Consider the following 20422-nt stretch of genomic DNA (forward strand, 5'->3'; position numbering starts at 1 on the left):
AATAGCAAAGTGTTTACTTGCTCTGTGTTATGGGTGGCACCACAGAGATCGGAAAATATAGTGAAAGGTTCCCGCAGAGGTCAGAGAAATAAGAAAAACTATCAAGGCGGAATGTTCTGCTGAGTGGTTTCGACTTGTCCAGATTTTACTCAACAAACCTTTGCTTCCTCTTTGGCGATGTTCATCGTGGCGCGGATGCCGCGATCGAAAGGGTTTTTTAAATGCTCACGTTGTTTCGGGGGTTTCATTTCTTTTCCCCCTGCTTCCTTGGTCGGGGCTTGTTTAAAACTCTTGCAAACGTGCTATTTCACTGTGACCAGTAAAACACACTGCGTTCAGCACCCACTTCGAGCGGTGCCCACTCGGGGGAACTAATTTGGTGGTGGCGGCGGGGATGCTGCAGGAAAGATAATTAACAAAGTTAGCAGGCGAGGGATGGTCTAAAGAGTCAGTGTCCTGAGAGTGAATCACTTAGAGGAACGATCAGAAAATCACCGTCTCCTTAAAGACTGGGGCTTGTGCAGCCAGTCTCCTTTACGCCATCCTGAGAAATCTTGTCTTTTTTAACCATTACTCTTGTCTTTGCTTTATTGCAATCCCCAGCAGTAACAAGCCTGCCTGGAGCGCGGCTCCCAGTCCTGCCATGCCCACTCCACGTTCACGCCCGGCCCCGGCTACACACTCAACCTGCGGGGAATCCTGTGCCAGCGGCAACCTGACACCTTCCCCCGCTCATTGGACAGCGCCGCCTGCCCCGCCTCCACTGCCGGGGCGATTCGTTCCCCAGCTCAGCCTCCCCGGTCTAGCTTGCCGCTCCTCTTAGGCCGGCTGCGACTGCCAGTCACTTTGAGGGACGGCCCGCTCTCCTGGCTCCGGCCCCGCCCCTTCCCCCCCTAATTGATATTATTGGAGTGTGGCGCTAGCAGCCAGGCTGCAGTCGGAGACTCGCAGGCAGCAAATACGGTGTGCGGAAACGCATAGGCAAGAGGAGCAGGCAGCCGGGGGAGAGAGAGCTCCATGCAAAGGCAAAATAAAACACATAGCAGAACAAACCCTTTAATCCCCAACAAGCGGCGGCAGTAGCAGCAGCGATCGTACAGTACATATAAAAATATCCTGCTCCTGCATCATGGTTTTTCAAACTAGGCTCCCTTCTTGGATTATTTTATGCTCCATCTGGCTGTTTCGCTTTGCACACACGGGGGAGGCACAGGCTGCAAAAGAAGGTAAGGTGATGCAGAAAACAAAGTTTGGGCTTATTTATTTCCGTGCGCACACATTGCAATGTTTTAGTGTTGGGTCTGTTGCACACTGCATGCAGCCCCTTCCCCTAGTTAAACAGCTTCTTACTGAGGTGGAGGAGAGGCATTCACCACGGGCAGTGTGTGTGTGTGTGTGTGTGTGTGTGTGTGTGTGTGTGTGTGTGTGTGTGAGAGAGAGAGGGAGGGAGGTCGGGACAAACTGCATTTCATTTAAGGAATTGGGTTTGCAAGGCATTGCACTTGAAGAGCTGATATATTGGGGAGGGGGGTCAATGCAGGGGATACTGTCTATTGAATTGTTAATAGTACTCGTAGTATTAATACTGCTAGTAAGGTGAAGATAAGAATTCCCCCGTCCCCCCTCCGGGTGGAAGCTACTGTAGTTTGTCAGGGGCACGCAACCCGAGTGCCACAGCCAAGACTGCAGCGGAGTTTCACGACTCTGGACGCTCCCCAAAAGGGTTGGGGGGACTTTTTGTTAGTCCACCAGGTAATCATAAACGGTCTAATAAAAGTCCGCTTCTCCGTGTCTTGCTGATGCGGGCCTGCAGGTCTCAGAAGCCGGTGGGACTGAGACGCTACGCGGAAAGATGTGGCATAGATCATGTTGGGGTACAATTAAATGTGTCCGAGGGATGGATCTATAGGATGCTATATACATGAATTATATCTGTGTGTCAGTATAAATTGTATATTATCTAATCATCTGTAGGCACCTCTGACTAGATGTATATAGATAGAGATTTTTGTTCCATCTGCGTATCACAAACAGGGCTTCATAAATCCCATCACTCCAGCATCAGTCTATTTTACATAAAACAAACGCATAATATTTCCTATTAAAAGAGAGCACAGGCAGTTTTCTATCAGAGACTAACATAAAAATCAATTCAGAAAGTCAGTCCGGGCATTTATTTTCGTATGGGGTGGGGAGGGAGAACTAAAAATGAGACCTTTTAACTCTGATAGTGTGGTATCAGTTTCCATCTTTGGGAGGAGAGGACTTGGGTTTTTTTTTTTTCTCTCTCCCAGATATGTCAATATTCGTCTTTGAACCATTGGCTTAAGGTAAAGTACCTTTCTGAGCCTGTAGCTGGAGCTTTAAAACTAAGCTCTCTCTCAATTAAGATGTTCTTTGTCCCTAATAGAAAAGGGGGGGAGGGGAAAAAACACCAAAGGTCCTTCCTGGGCGGCATTTCCAAAGTTTATTTGAAGAGATTTAAAAAATGGAATAATGAACTAACTCCTGGAAGGGCGAGAGAGGCTGAATGGGGGAGGTGAGCGGAAGCGAAGCGCAGAGAGGAGTGGGGAGCTGTGCTTGGAAGCTGCTTTGTGCAGGCTGCATGGGGAGTGCGCTTGGAGCTGTGACATTCTGCTCACCGGCACAGAATCCCACGTACACCTCGAGTTTGTGTTTCCGCTTCGAGCGCTCAGCAGCTCGTGGGCTGTAGGCTGAGCTGGCAGGAGGAGTGGGGAGCAGCAGGGAGGCAGGGATTTCGGATCCCTATGGCTGTTAACCTGCTGCAAATCTCCTGCGCAAAGTAACTTTCGTTGCCACTGGATTTCACCGTCTATGGTGATGAGAGAATCCAGCCCTCTGCAGACACCTCCTTCTCCGTCGGAAACTAGCAAGGCAGAGGGGCTGGGGGTAAGAGAGGAGAGATCCGAAAAGTCCCAAAGTTTTCCCAGCAGGAGCTGGATAAATAGGCGCCTCGAGGGGGAGAGAAGGTGATGGGGGTCTGACTAGGAAGGCGGGAGCTTGCAGGGGCAGAGGTGACCCAGCCAGGCCGGGTCTGAAAAGTTTAGCATAAAGGGATCCTGAGTGTAGGGTGAATTGAGACTGGGTCCCGGGGTTGGGGTGCGCGCAGGCTTACACGGGGCAGTGAGTTCGCCGCCTTCCAGCCCTTGGAGGCATTGATTGGAATCGCAGCGGCATGGCTCGGAGGTTAGACACAGGTTAAACACCACGTTTGACTCAGCTTCCTCCTGCCTCCCGTAGGCTGCGGCTGCTGGGCTCGGGAAGGCAGCTTCAGCCCTGTTGAAGCCAAGGGGAGCCTTTGCCATTGACATGAAGCGGGGGGCGGGGGGGGGGCACGATTGCACCCGTGAGCTGGGCACGGAGATGCCTTGCCAGCGCGGACTGACGGCATTTGAACCCCAGCCCCGAAGTGAGGGCCCCGGCGGTGGTTTAGGGGAAGATCTTAGCTTGGGTCGGGGGTGCGGAGGAGGCGAGAGGCTGCCCGTGGCTCTCCGCAAACAGCGCGCCCCTCTGACTGGGTGCAGAGCCCGTGGGGGAGTCCCCAGCTCAGGGAGCGCACGGGAGCTCAGCGCAAGGGGCACCGGAGGGAGTGAATAATTCAGGCCGAAAAGGGCGTATTAAAGCCTCCTATCGATTTCCCCAGCAACTTTTCCCTCTGTCCCAGCTTTGTCTTGTGTCCGTTGTAACGCAGTGAATGAACCAGGCAGACTTGCCGTTCTTCAAAACTGGATAGCATTGCTAGTCAGTTTCTGCAACAACAAGAAGTTCCGAAGCTCAGCTCCTGCTCACTTGGAGCAAGGCATAGAAGAACTTAAGGGCTGCCTTGGGAAGTAGATGGAGAATGTTGCCCACCTCTTGGGGAAAGTGTCTTTATCTCAGAAACGGGACATGCTGGATCTAGACTGTAACTGTGTAATAAAAAAGGCTCTGTCACCCACATAACTTTTGAAAACTAAGACAGCACTAGGAAATTAGCATTTCATATTGCATTTTACCTATTCAAGGCATTGTACAAACGTCGGAGTAGGAAAGATATTTCCCAATAACTTTTAGTGCAGTGAAGAGTACGACATATGATTATGTAAAGGTCATCTATGTGGCACTGCTTTTTAATGAAGAATTACTGCCAGATTACACATGATGTGACCATCCACTATTGCATGGGCATGGTGATGAAGGGGTTAAACTTGCACTGTACCTAAATTTTTAGCTTATCAGCATTGTCCTTGATTAGCAAGCCAACACAAACACCATCAACTCTTCTTTGCCTAGTATTGCTAGTTAAAGCCCCTTAGATAGCGAGATTAATTAATTAATTAAGAAGATAATCTATAGTAAAGAGAGAATAGCAAATTTAATTCATTAGCTCAAGTGTATGTTGTCTTACAGAAATGGAAGTTACAGTTTTGTCTTTAACATGTTTTAGCTATTCCTGTGTCAGCATGAACCTTTATGTAAAAAAAGTGTTGCAATTCTTCTAATAATGTTTTAAAAAACTATTATTCTAAATTATATTTGACATAGGCTATAAACCAAAGGTATTGCTCTGCCTAACAAAAAGTTAATTGTACTGAAATCAAGTTTAAGAATTAAAGCAGACGATCAAAATATATGTAACTACTTACTCATATAAAACCTTTTACATTGGTATTGGTAGAGCTGTAATACTTTTTTATAATTAAAATGTATATTGTGGTTATTTGAAATTGAAATGTGTTTCTCTTTTGTTAAAAATGGAACAATTATTTGTTAAGCAGTAAATATGACTTTTTTTGTTCCAAAAATGTAGCATATATAGACAGATATAACATTAGGATTTATCTCTTTCCAGTTTAAAAGATTATTTTTTAAAATGCAATCTAAGAAGTTATTTCATAGAGTTACTTAGAAATTTCAAGGTTAACTAATGTAAGTGCTGTTTAGAAATTTTGTGAAAACATATGCAATAATATATTCTGAGGTTTAAGACTATAATTAAATATAATCTCATGCTGATAGTTGTCAAAATATCAATATGATTTTCCCCAATATGTAATAAAGTGGATATTTTATATTTATATTTAATGATTTGTTTATTGGACTAAGATTGAGAAGTCTGCATTAAATACTTTTACCAGCAAGTCACATTTAATTAACAGCTTTGTGTATCAGAACTTCTTTTAGAAGTCTCATTGGATATGTATACACATGTGAAAATATTTATTTAATAAAATGTTGCACAAAAATTAGTTCTAACTAATATGCGCGTTCAGTATTTTGAAAATGGATAATGCTACATAAGTACAAAGCCTTATTTTGTGGAATCTTATTTGTCATATATTGACTTGTTTAAATTAATAGTCTCATAAGTATTAAGGGACCATCTTTTCTTGTGCACTACCCTTGACTTCAGAGTGGGGATCCAAGCAGTATGTAGTGTCCAACAGTGTCCAAATCAGTCTGGACAATGTTGAAATATTGCCGAATTTCATTTAAAAAAAAATCTTAATTTTAATGAAAAGTACATGGGAAATATCCTTTGTAATAAGGAGCGAGAGGAACACATATTCACAATTAAACCTTAGAATTTTTATGACACTTAGATAATAAGATGGTAAGTATAAATATGTAGACAGGCATAGAGAAAGATGCAGTAAAAATAAGATTTAAATATTTCTGCTTAATAAAAAATGTGAATATCATACTTTAAATAATATAAAAACTTTTCTAATTTCAAACATGCCTATAATGGTGAACATACATAATATATTTATTCCTTTATTAAATAATATTGACTGATAAAAAGAAGACTTTATATACATTCCTGTTGAATTTCATCACAAAGTTTTTGATTTAGTTTAGTAAAATTCTTAAGTTCTTTCTTTAATACATAGTGGAAACTTTTTCTCTTGCAGTAATATTGCTGGACTCTAAAGCACAACAGACCGAGTTGGAGTGGATTTCCTTTCCTCCCAATGGGGTAAGTACTCAAAAAAAGAAAAAGAAAAAACAAACAAACAAAAAAACCCCTCCAAACATTGCTGGGTGTCTCATCTAGACAAAATTTTAAACATGCTTTAAACAAGCTGGTATTTCCCAAATTTCCCTCAGGAATCATAGTGAGTGTTTACAGCTCTTAAGTTTCTGTTGTGAGAAGAAGCATACCTCAGGTTACAGTGTACAAAAGCAAGCCAATTACAAGGAAGAGTCTCTTCAGTAACTCACCTAAACCCCTTTATTAGCTTTATGCTTTGTAGTGTAATTCTTTGTGGTACTTGTGACACTGTATTTTAAATATATTTTCTTTTCTCTTTTTCTTTTTGGAAGCAAATATATTTGTATATGGAAACTGCCTCAGAACATGTTATTTGATATTTTCCAGATAAACAGTGATAAGAAATTTATATACAATATATTTGTTGTAATTGAATAGTGTAGTATGAAGTGCTCTGAAATATAAACATCTGTATTAGAGACTGGTCTAAACCAAAACCCAGACCTGAACATTCCCAATTTTTAAGGAGCTTGAAATCTGGCTCTAAGTCCAAATTTTGGCGCTTGGGCCTAGTTCTCCTTTATACACTGCAATACCTTTTAGAACAAATGCATCCCAAGATGTTCTATGAAAACTTATCAACATGCAAATAGCTGTGTCTTCAGCTCTTAATTAGAAATTGTGAAAAAACACATCCCTCATCTCTTGAAGAAGAACATTTCAAGAGAGGAGAGTATGGCCAGTTGTATTTACCATAGAGCTCAATCCTACAAACCTGAAGTCATGTGAGTGGTTCTTACTCCTGGAAGCCATTTCATTGCCTTTTTGGGGCTACTCGCATGAATAAGGGCTTGCAGGATCAGGCCCTTAATCTTCAGCGCCTTACGAAATCTGGAGCCAGAAGAGCGCGAGATGTGAGTGAGGTTATAAAAGTGTAACAAATCCTTTAAATAAGAAGAATGAAAATCTGAAAGTGTCTTAGTTTAAAAGCAAGATCGTAAAAACAATACAACACAAAAAGGAAATGAGTCGGAAGCTTGAGAAACTATGTAATGTGAGCTGAACGCTTAAGATGGATAAATAACTTTGGCATTAGCATTTTGCATTGATTGAAGCCTTTTAATAGAGGTGTCTGAAAGATTAGTTAGAAGAGAATTGCAGTAGTCTAGCCTGGAGGTAATGTAAGTATGAACTTTGCTAACGTATTTGAGGATGAAAGGTGGAAACATAGTTGACTAATATTGTACAAATGGTAAAAAGATGACCTTTTTAGGTTAGAAATATGGATTCAAAGGAGCATTGAGAATCCAAAATAACAGCTAAACGATGGTCAGTGAGGATGGCCAAAAAATAGTTTCCTATAAATTAACAAAAAATTACAATTTATTGATGGTGTTTAAAATAAAAAAAATATTGTAAATTTTGTTGTGAAATTCAGCTGCATTTAATTCTCCCCTATGTAGTACAAATATCATGAAAACATGCACAAATAGAGGAGAGAAACCAATACATCATCCTATGCTAGTTAAATTTCAAATGTACTCTCTGTCTCTGAGTGGCATGAAACATGTTTTATATAACTAAAGGAATTAACGTGTAATATGGTGTAGGTATACAATATGTATTAGTGGAGGAGGAGAACTTCATGTATTTCACTCATTCATATATATATATATATAAAACAATGGGATAAAGAGAAATAAAAAAAGTTAAGTGTCTGAAAAATCAAATATAGTGTTCAGATCATTCCAAGATGATTTTTTTAAGCAGTAGTTTTCAAATATGGTAGATAAATACAATTATGCTCCGAAGTATCTATAACATGTGCCTATCAAAGGGAGGAAGTTTGAACCCTTTCAGAGGAATGTTTGAGTAGTACAGCTATGACTACTGAAATTTTTTAGATAAACCAACAAACAAATGCATATAAACTATCCTTATGATCTTCCCCGTGGTTTTAGAAAGATGGGGAAGGTGTGACGATGGGTGTTAGCATAAGAGATGATCTCTACTGGATTTTTTTTTCCATCCAAAGGAGTAATCTGAGCACCTCCAAGATTAATTACATTAATTAACAAGCATGGAATCTCTGGCTCTTCTTCTGGTTTGTGTTACCCTACCCAATGCAGAGTTTTGTATTTTTATGATTATTTTGGAGGATTTGGGGGAGGGAAGAAAGGAATTCAGATGATCAGTGGTCTGTATTCTGCTCTTTGAATACGCTAGGGTAACTCATTTGACTTCAAAGATGTTACACTATTGTAACTTTGGAATATCTGAGAGCAGGATCTCGATCATGATGGGAAAACTGCTTACATGAGATAAAATATAACATACTCAAAATGAAACTGAGAATGAGAGCAGCAGAGTGAAACTCTTAGAGTGAACTTAGGCTCTGAGCCCTTTTTGTGAACTGTTTTTTGAACTGCAGTAATGCCAAAAGCCCTGCTCCATGGTCATGTTTATTTGTTGTTGTTGTTGTTTTTTTGCTAACTTTATCAATACTAGTCCATATCAGAGAAAAAAAAATCTTGGTAGTTAAAATCTACTAAACGTATAATGAAGATAAGCTTTCTTCCTTTCTAAAGTGTATTAGGTTTTAAAATGTAATCATTTGTTAACTGTAGAAACATTTCATAATATTTTACTGTAAGCTAATACCAGATGTGTGGTGCCATATATACCATACCTATAGTAACTGAACTACTTTGAAATGCATTTTGATATGTTCAGCTTCTGCACATTACAACACTTACAGCCATAATATATTTTGTGGTAAAAACTTCCAGCATCAGTTCATCAACATTTACTTTTCTTGGAGTAGTAGAGCAACATTAAATTATCTCATTTGCTGTCAAGTAGGCTCATGAAGTATTGCATGCTGCATGACTTTTGGTCTGGGAAACCAGTGTGTCCGTTAGTGTTTGCCTTTCCTGCCTGATTATCAGTAACAGCACATTCTATAGGTGTTCAATCCTGGCAGGTGCTGTGTGCTCTAGCCAATCCAATAAAGCACATGCTTAATGTTAAGCACATGAGTAGTTCCACTGATGATAAGCATGTGGTTAAGTGCTTTGTTGAAATGGGCACTTGGAGGGATTGAGCTCTAGTTGGCTGTGTTATTAGACACCATTTAACTAACTGAACTCTTTAAATGATTCCCATTTTATTTAAGTTGTAATTTCTGCTATGAATTGAGCACTGCAATACATTTATAAAAAGTGTAAGGGCCAGATTCTGCTTTTAGTTATACCTGGGTAAATCTGGAATAAGGGTCTAACCTTAGCTCAGTTGATGTCAGTGGGAGTTTTGATTTTGACTTCAATAGGTCTGAGATTTGTTTCCAACTTTGTAAAAACAGTGGAATTATTGTGCATTTACCATTTTAGCACCTAGATACCACGGTGCCTGAGAAATGAAAAAAGAAGGAAAGCAGGCCCTGAACTTGTAAATCCTTATTCAAATGATTAGCCCCTACTCAAGTGTGTAACCCCATTGACTTCAAATGAAATCCCATTGTAGTGAGGTAAGATTGTTTCACCACTGGTCAGTGAGCCTATTTGTATGAGTAGGGGTTTGCAGGATCAGGTTTGTAGCTTGTAAATGGGAGTGAAAATAGTCCTAAATGCATAAAGTGATAAAACAGCTGGAAATGTCATCTTCATGACTTCTTTTTTTCTTCATTTTCAGTTTGTTTTCCCTGCAAAATGTGATGATGATCACAATAATGGTAATAAATTAAAGTGTAATAATAATTTCAAACGCAGATTACAGTTACTAGTAAAGAATCAGGGCTCATTACTTGTGCACCAAAAAGTGTCACTGAGGTTTAGATGTGCAAGGATTGCAAGATTAAGGGCTCTCAGTTTCTGAGACTTCTTTGTTGGTTGTAGATTTGTTTCTAGCAGCACAACATTGATCACCTTCTTCATTTCTGGCTTACCTAAAGTTCTGATTGATGTAAGAAAATGTAGGACTGAACCCCAACTATAAGCTGTATTTGAATATATTGTACAGTACTTTCTAGAACTTGTAATTAATGTAACTGTAAACTGTTGTAATATGAATTATATATTTTGAAGGTTATTCACATGTTAAAATACATGAAACACAAACTAGAACGCCATTAAAATTTGTGATTTTCTTACACAAAACATTAGCATTTTAATAATACTCCACTATTTTTTATGAGGCTTCACTGTTTACAAAGGAGGAAGACCAGACCTGTGTCAGAGTATTTTTATATATGTACTGATTTAGTACAGCAGTAAAATGCTGTCTTGTATTAATAACTGTTTGTTGTTGTTTTAGTGGGAAGAAATTAGTGGACTGGATGAAAATTACACTCCTATACGAACATACCAGGTATGCCAGGTCATGGAACCTAACCAAAATAACTGGCTTCGGACTAACTGGATTGCAAAAGGCAATGCACAAAGGATTTTTGTAGAACTGAAATTCACTCTGAGGGATTGTAACAGTCTTCCTGGAGTACTGGGGACATGTAAAGAAACTTTTAACTTACATTATTATGAAACAGACTACGACACTGGCCGGAATATCCGAGAAAATCAGTATGTAAAAATAGACACCATTGCAGCAGATGAAAGTTTTACCCAAGGTGACCTTGGAGAGAGAAAAATGAAACTTAACACAGAGGTGAGAGAGATTGGACCTTTGTCCAAGAAAGGATTTTATCTTGCATTTCAAGATGTAGGTGCTTGCATTGCTTTGGTTTCTGTCAAAGTCTACTACAAGAAATGCTGGTCTATTATTGAGAACTTAGCTATTTTTCCAGATACAGTGACTGGCTCAGAGTTTTCCTCTCTAGTTGAGGTACGAGGAACTTGTGTCAGCAGCGCAGAAGAGGAGGCTGATAACTCTCCTAGGATGCATTGTAGTGCAGAAGGAGAATGGTTAGTGCCTATTGGAAAGTGTATCTGCAAAGCTGGGTACCAGCAAAAAGGAGACACTTGTGAACGTGAGTAAACCTACACTTTTAATAATATCGTACAATAGCAGTTGGGTTCTACAGTCACATTTCTATTGTCTTTGCATCAAAATATGTTATTAGGCCCATACTAATACTATGAGCATTTGAATCTATACACTTCACAATGGCTAATTTAAAACAATCAGCTCTTTCAGGAATGGAAGTCAGCAGTTGCATATTGCATTTCAAATATAAAACAGGCAATTCAGAGCACAGTTTAATGTAAATACAGTTGCAGAAATTACAGTTCACACAGAAATAAGGTCAGGATGACATTCCGTGTAGTTCTTTGTAATGCTACTGAGCAGATTGTATGTTGCTAAGAAGACCTTATTAACGTTCTTGCATGTGAGCATTATATAAAACCCAAGGATCGGCAACCTTTGGCATGCGGCGCGCCAGTTTGTTTACCTGCCGCATCTGCAGGTTCAGCTGATCGCAGCTCCCACTCGCCACGGTTCGCCGCTCCAAGCCAATGGGGGTTGCGGGAAGCGGTGCGGGCCGAGGGATGTGCTGGCCGCCACTTCCTGCAGCCTCCATTGGCCTGGAGCGGCGAACCGTGGCCAGTGGGAGCCGCGAGTGGCCGAACCTGCAGACGTGACAAGTAAACAAACTGGCCCGGCCCGCCAGGGTGCTTATCCTGGTGGGCCGTGTGCCAAAGGTTGCCGATCCCTGATATAAACTATTTGCTGTTGGTCCATATGTTTTGTGACAGAAAATTATAAGGAAAATAAAACTCAGGATATATAGAATTTGTGCTAAAGTATAGCGCATACTCCAAATGACAACTGAGCTACAGAGTTTTGAATCTGCATTTCATTCTCACTCCTGTGCAAATTCAGTAGATTTATTTATTTTAAATCTGTTTCTTTCAAACAGAATATATCAAAATATCGAGTGGCAGAATTTCAGTCAATATTTTTCTACATAAAATTAATTCAGCTAGAATCTTAAAAATAAAACTTTTCGGTTATTTATGGATTACATTGGGTCTAGTTAAATTATTAGCAAATCCAAGACTGTGGAGAGCTTTTTATTTTGTATTTTCAGCATGTAGTTCATCTGGTAGTGTTAGGTTATTGGAAAGCAGTTACACTTCAGAGTAACACACAGGTTTAACATTTTCACCCTGGCTAGTGAATAAAAATGTCAAAGTAGTTTGTTTTTTGAAAACAATCTTTTTAGGTCTTGATTCTGTCACCCGTATTCATATACTTACTCTGCAATTAGTGTCCCCACTGACTTAAATGGGGCTACTTGGGTACAAAGGCAATTCTGAACATAAGTGTGACACAATCAGGCTGTTTTGTTTACAGTGAAGGTTCTAGGATACTAGGTACTTTGTATAGTGAGTAATGGTTCCAAATATATTTAACACAGAAACTGATATCCATCAGACTTTTCTTGTAGCATATGATAGAAACATACTTGTCTGTTTGTAGTGCTGCAGAAATAAATGATATAAAAATAAATGTGAAAGTGAGAAAACACTAAAAAGTAAAACCATTACAGGCATTGAAGAATCAAGGGAGTGACGTATACCTGATTTATTTTGGGGTTTGTCTAAGATTAAACCCTGCAGTCAATGAGTCTAATGAGAGTTTTGCCTGTGTAAGGATTGGAAAAGGACTGCAGGATTTGGCTCATACTGAAAGAAAGAAAGAAAGAAAGCAGTGTCTCATCCTGAATCCTTAGTCCTCAGGAAACTCACATGATTGCCTTCAGCAGGGGTTACAATGGAAGATTTGGTACATAGTTGGAGTGTGTGGAGTTGATCTGGGATCTTTCCAACACTCTTTCAGCATTGTGGGGGAAAGGGCCGAGTTTCTAGCATGTGGAGGGTGATCTCATTAACAGTTATAATGTGAAAAACTGCTTACACACATCAGTTTAATACGGTGTGTCTAGGTTCTGTTAAAAGTATTAAAATCATTCTGCCCCGTCAAAGCACGTTCTGAAACTTTCAAAGGTATTCTCTAGTGACACTGACTTATTTTTTTTAAAGCATCTTAGTTAACTCCCAGTTGATGATGTGAATCATGGATAGGTCTATAATTATAATACTAATTTTCTTTGACTTTCGGTAAAGGAGAGAAAGTGCCCAGCCAAAGGGAAAGCAGGGGTAATGGGGGAGGGGGAAGGGAATCACTGTTTGGTAATTGGAATTCAAGGAAATTGTTTAGTAAATAGGCTTCTTAATTTCTAACCACAGCAATGTTGACAAAGGAATTAAATGATAACGTGTACTTGAGTTCATTTGCAAGAACATTGCCCATTTTTGGCCTGCTTCCAGAGCAATTGCTAAGAGAATACGCAACTCTGGAAGCAGTCCAGAGGCACATTGATAGGATTTCTCCTCTTTTCTTTCAGTGATCTTGTTAAGAGTTTGAAAACAAATTCTAGCTCCATATTGAGGCAAGTTAATATACTGAGGCGAGAGAGAGGGTGGGAGGCAGCCACTCGCTGAATGAATGATGTTACCAGCTTGAAGTCAAAATGATCTGGGTGACTCTGTGGCTCTATAGTAGTTGCAGTCTCTGATACTTGTTAGGATTCTCTGCACTTGAAGGTGTTATTAAGTATGATCAACTATATAGTGACTGATAATGCAGCTGACATACTGATACAGTCACTGTTTTTGTGACAGATATTGAAAGAAACTTATCAGAACGTTGACACTAATGCAAGTGGCTATCTGTTACTGTCAAGCTTTATAACAGATCAAGCAGTAGCAAGTTGGTGCATGCTTCCTTAATCCAAAGCTTTTGTGGTCCTTCTTAAGGGCTCAATGCTGCAAAAACTCAGTGCCAGGCATTCTGCATTGACTTCATGCTAGTAAGCACTGGACATAAGACCCTGTCTTTATGGGCGAAAAGGATATGTTTTTTTCTTCAATCATGGTAGCTCAATGGAGTTAATTTAACACCATTGAAAACCCTGCTAAGATACAGGCTAACATGTCTGAAGATGTATTAGCTGACTGTGTTGTAGCCAAAGGAGAATGGCTGGTGAGAGCGTAGACTACAACATAGCCATCTAATACATAGAATCATGGAATATCAGGGTTGGAAGGGACCGCAGGAGGTCATCTAGTCCAACCCCCTGCTCAAAGCAGGACCAATTCCCAACTAAATCATTCCAGCCAGGGCTTTGTCAAGCCTGACCTTAAAAACCTCTAAGGAAGGAGATTCCACCACCTCCCTAGGTAACCCATCCCAGTGCTTCACCACCCTCCTAGTGAAAAAGTTTTTCCTAATATCCAACCTAAATCTCCCCAACTGCAACTTGAGACCATTACTCCTTGTTCTGTCATCAGGTACCACTGAGAACAGTCTAGATCCATCCTCTTTGGAACCCCCTTTAAGGTAGTTGAAAGCAGCTATCAAATCCCCCCTCATTCTTCTCTTCTGCAGACTAAACAATCCCAGTTCCCTCAGCCTCTCCTCATAAGTCATGTGCTCCAGCCCCCTAATCATTTTTGTTGCCCTCTGCTGGACTCTTTCCAATTTTTCCACATCCTTCTTGTAGTGTGGGGCCCAAAACTGTACACAGTACTCCAGATGAGGCCTCACCAATGTCGAATAGAGGGGAACGATCACGTCCCTCGATCTGCTGGCATCTTCAGATGTGTTAACCAGCATCCTAACAGGGCTTTTTGATTGTGTTATGCTAACTTATTTGAGCTACACTAGTTGAAAAAGTCATCCTTTTTGTCTCTCATGAAATCCTCTATGAGTAAGTATTTGCAGGACCTTAAGAAATAACATTTATCTTTTATTTTTAATTTAGACAAATTTCACTCCCAATATGTTGGCAGAGGATATCTGTGTCAGGTAAACAAATACTCTGCAAATAGTAGTAAATGATACTGCTTATCAAAGATTAAATACTGAACTTTGCCACTAGTTTTCCCCTTGTGTTCTATCTCCAGCACCAAATCTTTGAACGTGTATCCATATGTAAATATCCTTATTTTGGTTGTACATTGAATTATTCACATTATAAATTTGCATTCCAGTAGCATCTAGATGCCTAAACCAAGTTAGGGGTACATTGTGCTAGGTAAAAAGCAACAGAGTGCTAGGTACTGCACAGACGTATAATAATAACGGTCTCTGCCCCCAAAGAATTTACAGTCCTAGTTTAAAGCAAGCCATAACAAGTAGGTGAAATGAAGTGTGTGGGGGGAGGGAGGGAAGGAGGAGGGGAGCTTATATTCTAGTGCTTGATCCTGATAGTGCTTAGGAAATGGTAAGCCCCTAAAACATCCACAGACATACCATTTCTGCTACTATAAAAACTAATGGAAATGTTAGCACTCAGGAGCACTACATAGGACCCATTCCTGCAATTCGCACATAGCCTATGACCTGTGCAGTGGGAATTTCACCTATTTTGCCTATGCAAGGATCACATTTGGGATAATATTTGAATGACTGTGGTTTGGGGGGAAGGAGGGAAATTCTTTGTGAAGTTCTAGTATAATCCACTTTCCATATGTTTCACATTATTTAAAGAGAAACTATACCCATTCGCTCCTGAGCAGCAGTATGATATTTCAGAAGGTAGGAAGCACCTCTCAACATGAATGAACTGAAAAAATATATACGAAAATTAATTTGGCACCACGTCTGAAAATTTGGATTTCTGGAGTAAGCCAAACAGGTACAGTTTACTCTTAACTGTTTTGTAATACTATGTGCATTAGAAGAATACAACAGAATAAAATTTGCTTATCCAAAAAATGGGAGAGGGCTACAACTAGTTGTGGAATGCATATCACTGAAGTGAAGAATACATGCTTGATTTTGAGCTGCATTGTATACTGGATGCAGCAACTTGCAACAAGCTACGAACTGCTACAGGAACTGCTACTGATTTCTTTTGGGACATAAACTTTTGGTGCTAGTAAATGTGACTTGACAGAGAGGTCCAGCCTACGAGATATATTATATATGACACGTTTGTGATATGGCATTTTTAGTTACATTTTCAGGCATATTCCACTTCTGAATAATTTTTCTGATCAGTCTGAGTTAACACTGAGCTAATGTCCTAACTTACTATTAGGAGGGACTGTACTGCTGGTGGAGTCTGTTTCTGAGACTTAAAGATTGGCCATTAAAGATCTCATAGCACTTCTAATAAGAGTGGGTTGTATGGACTGTAAATCAATGTAGAATTTGGCCCAGGGTGTCTATCTCAAGAGTTGTGGCTAACCTGTAGTTTGGGGTAATTATCTCCTGTCTATCTAAATTCCATGTTGTTTCAGTTTTCCCTGCTCCTCTTCCTTTGCACTGCTGAGAAGGCTCATACAGAGCCAAAATCACCTTCAAGTCCCTTGCTGGAGTAGAGCCAGTAAGGTTTGATCCCGTCTCCCTCCCAGTACTCCCAGGCACCGAGCTGTATTAGGTGGGGCATTTCAGGGTGGGGAGGAGGTGTGCTTGGAACACAATGCACTAGCTGTCCTCACCTTTCTGTGGTGTGATTTCAAGCAAGTTGTAGCTAAGGCAGAGCACAGGCAATTTGTAACTGGCTCTCTGATGGCTTCTCTCCTTTCTGCACTGAGCAAAAGCTGGATGCGGCAGACTGCCCCGTATTCATTTTCCTTTTCTAAAGTGTTCTGTAATGTTTCTGTGCACTGTTCAACAGTTGTTGGTTTGGTCCCCAGATGTGACTCTGTTTCAGTGGGGGATGCTTCTGTGTATATCAGTTTGTGAAGAATTTAGGCAGGGTTTAAAAAATGTGGCTGATACCTACTTGCTGGAGGATGAGAAACGTAAATACAGGGCTCTGACCCCCTGCCATCCCCAGCTGTTCAGAGGGGAGCTGGGATTTCCATAGGCTTTCCTGAAGATGCTGCTTAGGGACACCATGTTTTTATATTGGTCTTTGGATAGAAAGTGACTCTAAATTTGAAGCTCCATCCCCTTTCAGTTGCTAGAAAGTAAAAGGATACTGGTTTGTTTTTCTTTCCCAGAGTGTTCTAGCTGCCATTCATGAAGTGGCTGGGTGGAAAAGTGTTTTTCTGCCCTCTATCTCTCCCACAGCATCCTAGCTGTTATGGAGACAAGGGGTTTTTACTACTCTGCTACATCCTTCTGGTCTAACTGTAGGTGGAATGGGTCTTCAGTACTGTCCTGCTCCTCTAGTCTTTTGGGTGCATTGTGTAGAGAAGGGAAGGGGGAAGAAGTTTATTCTACTTTACTACTTCTCCAGCCTTGTCCCCCTTCTCCTTCAACCCCCTGCAGAACTCCATGCTTTCCTAAGTTAAAGGAGGGAGAGGGAGTCTTGCTTGTGGTCACTGGGTGATAGGTTCCCAACACCACCACCCTTTCAGTCACTCAAGTACTTGCATGTGGGATATCCCAGGCTTGTTAAGCTGCAAGGCATAGACAGGAGGTTCCCTTGAAGCATTTCCCGATGGTATCCTGCCCCTGAAACTGGCTACTCATAGAAATCCCAAACCCTCAGAATCAATGTAGCCAATTTTACCAGTTTTACCTTCAACTACTGATCCTGCATAACACACAACACTTGCAATGAATCAAAAGTAAGTTTATTAAAGAATAGAGATTCCATTAGAAATGAGAGAGTGATGTGAACAAATGGTTACAGTACAAAACAAAATAATAAAACGCAGACTAGGGCCTACACCTATGAATAGTTCTTTCCTGTCTCGTAGGAACAGGAAAATAGTAGGTTTTTTCCCCCAAAGTTCAGTCTGTTGCAGAGCTCACTGGCTTCACAGGAACCAGGATCCAGCTTTTCACAAAAAATACCTCTGCACAACAAAGAATCTGATCAGTGAATGGATTCGGAGTGCCTCTCCTCGCTGTGTTATACTGAAACAGTCTTTTGTCTCTATTCATAAGCAGGGCGATCCCCTGTCTGTTATAATGTTTCTTTTTTTTTGTTTCCAAGTGGTTTCGATTGTTGGCAGGGGGATTCTGGTGGTTTTCCATTGACTGTTCTGTGGTGGGGCAGTGGTAGACAACTGAACCTTGCATTACGTCACTGGCTAACCAGGAAGGGAGGCAACTCCCTCCTGCCTGAATAGGCCATCACCAAAAAAAATTACTCCATGGGGACTCCTTTTAACTTTGAGACCTTAGGGGCATAAACTACAATATAGTTACATTATTCCTTCAATATTACCCCTACATACATTATGCCATGATTATGAACAAGCTTTCAACACAGACCTTACATGTTACCCTTTATGGACAATTATCCTGTGAGCAATGTATTTGATGTAGTGAGTTTGTCATATCTGAGATTAGAGTTGTTTGCAAAGAACGGGGGATCCTTTGTCACGGAACCGGTGGCAGAGAAGCCTTCTCTGAGTAATCAAAATCAGGTATAAATCGAGATTTGTGTTTAGTTGTTGATCAAATGCTGGGTATGTGTTTAAGCCGTGAAGATCTCCAAAGTACTCCCATTGCTGTACAGCTCTGAGATCTGCACACTTGGAATACATACTTGTGATGTTTTCTTGAGCCTTTTCCTGCACTGTTTCTCCTAGGTCCTCCTTCCTTCTCTAATTGAAAAAGTAGCCACAAGCTCCGTCATTGCAGCCCTTTCTGGTGCCAACTTCCTGGCTTTTTACTAGCCCTATCTGTTCCTTCTCAGCTGAGCTCCTTCATAAATCAGGGGTTATTTAGGCCATCTGATTCTCCTCAGGTGTGGCCTATCTGCTTAATTGGCCCTTGTCAGTTTCATTAACCCTTTCCAGGCTAGTGTGGAGTGAATACCCCATCACAGATGCCCAGAAAAAGAGTTAAATGTGAGGATTTCCCAGGGTAAAGAATTTTATCTTAAGAGTGAGCAATTATAAACCTGATGCTCACCTGGTATGAATTATAAAATTTAGAATTCTGATTCACTGGATAAAATGATTTCCATTTTCACTTTTTACATTTGTTTAGAGGGATCAAGGAGTGAGCTGGGGTGAGGGAGACAGGGTGTGTGTGGCAGTAATGGGGCTAGAAGGAGTTGCAAGCCAGGAGGAACTAAGGAAGCAGCAAAGAGGCTACAAAAGAGTGGGGGAGCAGATAGTAGTTGTTTTTGTGTTTTCTCAGGAGGGATGGGGGAGCATGTGTGTGTATATATAAGACCTCTGTCACTTTGGAATCTAAGTGCTGATAAACGTGTAAATGTGTTTGGGTAAATTATTTTTGAAATAAATATGGGACAGTGGGGGAGTAATAGGGATTTATTGAAACAAAAAAGAAAAGAGGCAGGAGGTGGCATTTGTTGAAAAAGTGAGTCCATACCTGCCATATGTGGCAAAGGAGTTGAAGGCAACAGAAGTTCCATGCACAAAGTTTTTGCGTGATTGGGCTAGTATTTTAAGAGTTTTGTTGTATTTCAGAGCTTCAACAGTGTATGACAGGAAATCATGTTTTCACTTTGTCCCAGCTGTCAGTTCATCAGTATTGATTAGCTCAGGCATTCTAAGAATACCTGGCTCTTACTACCTGAGAAATCATGGAAGTTGTTCTTTCTTTGATCTTTATCTGGGCCTGCAGTTGCTATTGTTTTATTACCACTGAAGATTGTTAGAGTAAAAAATCAGTCATTGCTCCCTCACTGTAGGCATTAATAATACATGATTTAAATGTTTTCCCTCCATTCTGCAAGCCCTGGACTACAGTGGTAGTCTGGTTGATTTAAAATGCTACGATGTTCATAGAATGTGAATGTATATTCACTTAACCTGAAATAATATGAATTAAACTATTATAAACTACCGTTTCTGCAAAAGGCAAACTGGAATTTTCTAAGTGGATTCACTTACTGAAATATTTCAGTAGCTCTTTATAAACTGAATAATTTTGTTTTACATTTTATTCTTCTGTAAATATTAGGACTCATGCTTTTTAAATATACTTTGTTATTCAGAACTAAATTTTTGTTGAGATCAGAACAGAACTAAGAAGAAAACCTGGATTTAAAAAAAAAAAATCTAATGTTGGTTCAAGGGTTCATAATAAATGTGAGAGACCCCATCACTCATGTGATTGGAAAAACTTCATATTTGCCATTGTAAGTCTTCACTAAAATGTGGTGTTGTGATCAACTTTTTCATGAAGCCTAAGAAACAATGGCCAGCTCCTATTTAATTCAGCGTTACCTGTCATTTAATTCCCTTGCTGTTTGCAAGACTTTCCTTACCAGACAATGAGTGAACTACCCAACTTCTCCTTTGGCCTTGAGCTGGTGTAGTGAAGGTGGAAACAACATGATTAATAGATTCTGTGGCCAGAAGGAACTACTGTGTGACTAGCAACAGAGGGTCCTGTGGAGCCTTTAAGACTAACAGAAGTATTGGGAGCATAAGCTTTCGTGGGTAAGAACCTCACTTCTTCAGATGCAAGTAATGGAAATTTCCAGAGGCAGGTATAAATCAGTATGGAGATAATGAGGTTAGT

The 20422-nt window shown here is 40.4% G+C and overlaps 1 protein-coding gene across 3 annotated transcripts in view; it reads left to right on the forward strand.

The window, feature by feature from the left end:
- Nucleotides 1–952: 952 nt before the first annotated feature.
- EPHA7 (EPH receptor A7) overlaps nucleotides 953–20422 on the forward strand; it is a 181685-nt gene continuing 162215 nt past the window's right edge. For 2 of the 3 annotated variants that reach the window (XM_054022928.1, XM_054022929.1), the window contains exons 1-3: nucleotides 953–1226; nucleotides 5916–5980; nucleotides 10307–10976. In XM_054022928.1, the coding sequence (XP_053878903.1) occupies nucleotides 1130–1226; nucleotides 5916–5980; nucleotides 10307–10976 (832 nt within the window). In that variant the 5' untranslated portion in view covers nucleotides 953–1129. Of the gene's footprint in view, nucleotides 1227–5915; nucleotides 5981–9700; nucleotides 9726–10306; nucleotides 10977–20422 lie in introns of those variants that run through there. The other variant, XM_054022930.1, reaches the window with a different exon arrangement.

This window comes from Malaclemys terrapin, chromosome 3, assembly GCF_027887155.1.
Source record: "Malaclemys terrapin pileata isolate rMalTer1 chromosome 3, rMalTer1.hap1, whole genome shotgun sequence".
Lineage (NCBI taxonomy): Eukaryota > Metazoa > Chordata > Testudines > Emydidae > Malaclemys > Malaclemys terrapin.